The sequence below is a fragment of the Pagrus major genome, chromosome 13, assembly GCF_040436345.1.
Source record: "Pagrus major chromosome 13, Pma_NU_1.0".
Classification (NCBI taxonomy): Eukaryota; Metazoa; Chordata; class Actinopteri; order Spariformes; family Sparidae; genus Pagrus; species Pagrus major.
Genome location: NC_133227.1, coordinates 29,598,760 through 29,603,470, shown reverse-complemented (window position 1 = coordinate 29,603,470; position 4,711 = coordinate 29,598,760). Strand labels below are relative to the sequence as shown.

The 4,711-nt window shown below is 41.6% G+C and overlaps 1 protein-coding gene across 1 annotated transcript; it reads right to left on the bottom strand.

Moving 5' to 3' along the window:
* Positions 1–304: 304 nt before the first annotated feature.
* On the bottom strand, positions 305–4,069 carry LOC141006682 (olfactory receptor 2K2-like). The gene is made up of 3 exons (XM_073478908.1): positions 3,642–4,069; positions 1,838–2,064; positions 305–660 (listed from the first exon to the last, which is right to left on the bottom strand). Exons 1-3 carry the CDS (start codon positions 4,067–4,069, stop codon positions 305–307), a joined length of 1,011 nt encoding a protein of 336 aa, XP_073335009.1.
* Positions 4,070–4,711: the final 642 nt, after the last annotated feature.

The following is a 4,711-nucleotide window of genomic DNA, read 5'->3' as shown; positions in this document are numbered from 1 at the left end:
CACCAGCACGATCCACAGAGCTTGCTGTGAACATAATATTTTATTGGTCGTAAAATGTCTAAAAACATGTTTTTCAAATGTTATTTTTCGATGCTTTGAGCAACACAAACTATATTCCAGCCTCATTAATTATCTGTGAAGAACTGAGAGCATCTAATAGCAAATGGAAGGCCGGTGATTAGGCTCATGAATAAAAACAATTAGTACAGTATATTTTAATATTTGATAGTTGGAAGAAGATAGACAGGACCAGAACCAACATCGATAACAGTTTGCCCTAAATCCTAAATAATCAAATTTTTTCTCATTTCTTGTGACAGACCAGTTTGCTAAAATGCTTGATGATGCTCTCACGTATTTCTTTGCTGACCAGTCCGTAGATAATGGGGTTGATGGCTGGTGGAATGATAATGAACAGGATGCTCAAGAACTTCCTGATATTTTGGGAGACCGAGGGGAATCTGTAACTCACAATTATGACCACTGAGGCTATCTCATAGAGCACATACACAACCAGGTGCGATGCACACGTCTGAAAGGCTTTGCTGCGGACGACGCTGTCGGTTCTGTTTTGCTTTACAGACGCGTGCAGGATTCTGAAGTAGGAAAATGCAATGATCAGGAAGATGCCTGTACTCACAGACCAGGTCATGGACAGACCTAAAAAACATAAAAACATTTTAGACGTTTCAGTTCACTTTTCAGTTAAGTAGCAACACCTCATCCTATAGGGTCATTCCATGCCAATTTACCTAAAATCCAGAACTTTTTCCAGTTCACCTCACGGATTTTCATGTAAAAATTCATGTTTAAATTTCTGTTGAATTCACAACACCTTGCAAAATCCTACAGCTGTACTCCAGATACTTTTTAAGTCATGATTTTTTAAGTTTGGCCAAGAGAAGTCAGAGAAGTCTGACACTGTGAAATGATTTATATGCATTGAGCAAAGGAATTCAGATTCATATTTTGTCTAGACACACGGAACAAGATGACATCATCGAGGATGCAACAAACACGGATTTAATAGAAGTTTCAACATGAATTTTTTCCAAGAAAATCCATGGCATGCACCGGGAGGCCCGAGGCGAGTTGGCATGGAGTGACCTTAAAGTCCAGTTACTTCATTTTCCCCTCCAGTAAGACAGCAGGGGATGCTGTAGAGGTCTGTTATTGAAATGATGCAAATAAAAAAGAAAAAAATTATAGTGTAAATCTGACTTTCTCTTGACTCCACTTGAATTGGTTAAAAGGGGCATTATGTAAGAATTTAAAGAAAAACATTTTAAAAAAGTAACTAAAATCATCAACATTGTGAAGAAATAGCCTTTCTAATGTTGAAGTTAGCATGCTAACCAGCTAGCCCATGCCCTTCCCGCTCTAAAGCTCCTGTGCTTGCGGTATAAACACCAACACACATCTGGTCTCTGAGCTCCCAGTCCAGACCGCTAGCTGCATGGCTGATTAAGCTAACTAGCTAAAGGTGGTTACAGTTAGAGACAGTTAGCGGTTGCTCTGGTGATATGCCGCACCTTATTTGCTTTGGGTATGAATTCAACAGGTGGCGAATTCTTACACATTGCACCTCTTTAAGTGACCTCATGACGAGCTGAGAATACAAACTGAGTATATTTTTGGTGAAAAGCTGCAGGTGGTTCTGTGGAGTCTTACTTTGTTGAGCACTTGTGTTGTTATTATTAAAATAAGTTAAAGCAGCAGATAAAATATGTAGAAACTGAACTCAATGAATGTAAAAACTTGACTGTCTGAGCGTCTGTTGATAATGTTCAATAACATACTTTATATCTGTAGCTTTATTCTAATCAAATGCACTGACCGTAGATATTATTTACAGGGGTGGGACCGCAGGCCAGTCTGAGGATGGCACGGTTGCTGCTGTAGACGTGTTGGATCGTGTTGCCACACAGCGGGACGTTCATGTGAAAGCCGAAGAGAACGGCGATACACAGCAGAGCGACGACCCAGGCCAGGGCACAGCAGGAGTGCAGCCGAGCTGAGGTCATGATGGCCGGATACCTGAGAGGTTCACACACTGCAACGTACCTGCAGAGGGAGTTAACGACATAACAACACTCCTTAGCTTCTTACAGGATGTCAACATAAAAAAATATCATAAAGTCTCAACAAACAAGCCCAATTAAAGGAGCACGCTGTAGTTTTAGTAGGACATGTTAATAAGCAGAGAAAGATCTTCATTGGCTGATTTTTTTTCTGCCTAAACAAACTAAATAAACAAACTGACATTAAAGGACAACACAATTTATACTGTTTTACTTTGTTTATATGTGGCGGACCCTGCCACCTTTCTAGCTTCAAACAGTGTTCTGGGACCTTATTTTCCTCTGAGAACAGAACAAATATCTCTGAGTTTGTATTATTACCTCATTAATGTGCGCCTTTAAACTTAACGGCTGCAAAATCAACAAAGAAGCTGCCACACTGTTAGAGGAGAGTTTTGCTTGAGAAGTCGATATATATATATAATCTGCAAGGGTTCATGAACATGAACCAACTATTTCCAAACTAAAACATTTCTTATCTCTAGAAGCAGACTGGAGAAACGGCCCTCCAACTCAAACTTATTACTCAGAGGTCTGCATCTGATTTTTATTTCAGGTCAGGGATCCGGAATGATCAGTAAAAACGACCGTCTTCACATCTCAGGTCTTAAGTAATTAATTACTTAAAAATGCTGCAGTAAGTCATGTGAACTAGAGTTTAAGACGTGCACCTGAATGCAGCATGAAGTCCTCCTGAGTGTGTCTCACTGTGACAGTAGAGGAGAGAAGCAAAGACACATTTATGGAGCATCAGCATGTTTTTTTTGTTTTTATAAAAATGACTTTTGGTACAAACTGTCAGAGCCTGATTAGATTTACTCGCCAAACGGAAAACATGTCCACATTAGGAGCTTGGCAGACTTTTTCCGACATATTCTTATAACCTGTGGTTATGGAGGCAACAAGAGAAACCGAGACACACTGTGTGTCTGTGATTTACAGAAAATACTCTGGTGTGAATGAACGTGAATGAACTCAGCAGCAACAACACACAACACTGTCTACTCTCTGCTGCAGTTAACTCGTCACAATGTCGAAAGTCACAGTTGGGGGTGCTGAGGGGTCAGTCTCTATAACAACTTCATAGTAAATGGTTTTGTATTGATCTGAATGGTCATGATAACATGTATCTGATCGTTATTAACGATCATTTACAACATTTTGAAGACGTTTGTCATGACAGCAGACGGCACACATGAACACCAACATGTCAAACAGCCACATCAATACAGTCAACAACAGCAAGGAGATGGAAAGGGAAGGGAAATTCCCCAGACTCCATTATAAAATCACTCAATTTTGTGAGCTGTTGAGTTAGGAAAATCTTTAAAAAATTGTGAAGCGCTGTTTCTGACAAATTCTTAATTATTACGTGCCTTGTTGTAAATTTGGCAAATGTTATCGCCTTGTTTTAGGGGGCGCTGCAGCCCCTGCATCCATGTCAACAACAGAGAAATAAGCCACATTAATAAGCTCCCGTCTCTGAGTCTGTAATGTTAATGCATGACAGTAGAGAAGTGACTTGAGTCATTGACTGATTCTTTTAATGCTTTTCGATACCTGTCATAGGCCATCGCACCCAGAATAGTCTGCACTGCGACGCCGTACGTGTGCACGGAGAAGGCCTGAGCGAGGGCCGTGACGTAGGCGATCTTCTTCTGCCCCGTCAAGAAGTGCATCATGAGGCGAGGCAGGACGGCCGTGGCCCCGAGCAGATCACAGGCGACCAGGTTACAAAGCATCACAAACATGGGTCTGTGCAGGTTCTTGTCTATGACGATGACACACGCCACCACGCCGTTCCCCAACACTGTGACCACGTAATTAAACAGAGCCAGGACGAACAGGAGCGAGCCATAGCCTGGTGGGATGTGGAAGCCCTCCAGCTCGAACACGATCGGCTGTATGAGAGGAGTTACTGCTGTAACGTTCTCCATCCACAGCAGTCCTGAAGAAGACACCAACAAACGGGTAGAAAATGACAACATAATGAAAAGATCACACAGTGGAACCTGCAGTAAAACTTCAATATTTCATCAAACACATAAAAAGAGAATACCTAAAGGGAAAGTCTCCTGATCACAATACTAGAAAGGTTTAAGTGCAGAGGTTTTTCTGTCTCCTCATCAGAGCGTCGATGCTCTGACTTTTCGAGGAGACGACGTTCACTTTTAATGACTTTAGTGTCCATTGGTTACACTGATCCCTGCCCACCGTCAACGCCATCTAAAAATCAACCGCCCTCTGACGCTCATGTACCCATGTGGTTCGACGACTGAATATTTAAAGGTGCAATGTGTAAGAATTTTAGTGTAAACATTTAAAAATTAACTACAACTATCAACAAAATGTAGAAGAAATGAAGAAAGTAGAAGAACTGAGTAAAAAACAATCTTCATGTCAAAAGCATCAAAAGTCCAATCATCAACAACACCAACACTCCCGCTCGATGCTCTGAGCTCCCAGTCTGGGCAGAGCAGCTAATGTGCCCACTACCTGCACAGCTAACTGAGCTAACTAGCTAATGGCAGCTACAGTTAGCAGCCGTTAGTGGTTGCTTTGGTGATATGCTGCCTGATGTTTGTTTGCAGGATGGAATTTGGCCGGTTAGAAAAATGGCCCCCTGGGAG

Coding starts and splice junctions, on each gene's coding strand:
- LOC141006682 (XM_073478908.1), bottom strand. CDS start 4,069: ATGTTGTCATTTTCTACCCGTTTGTTGGTGTCTTCTTCAGGACTGCTG. Junction 2,065..3,641: donor GGTGCGATGGCCTATGACAG/GTATCGAAAAGC, acceptor CTCCCTCTGCAG/GTACGTTGCAGTGTGTGAAC. Junction 661..1,837: donor CCCTGTAAATAATATCTACG/GTCAGTGCATTT, acceptor TATGTTTTTTAG/GTCTGTCCATGACCTGGTCT.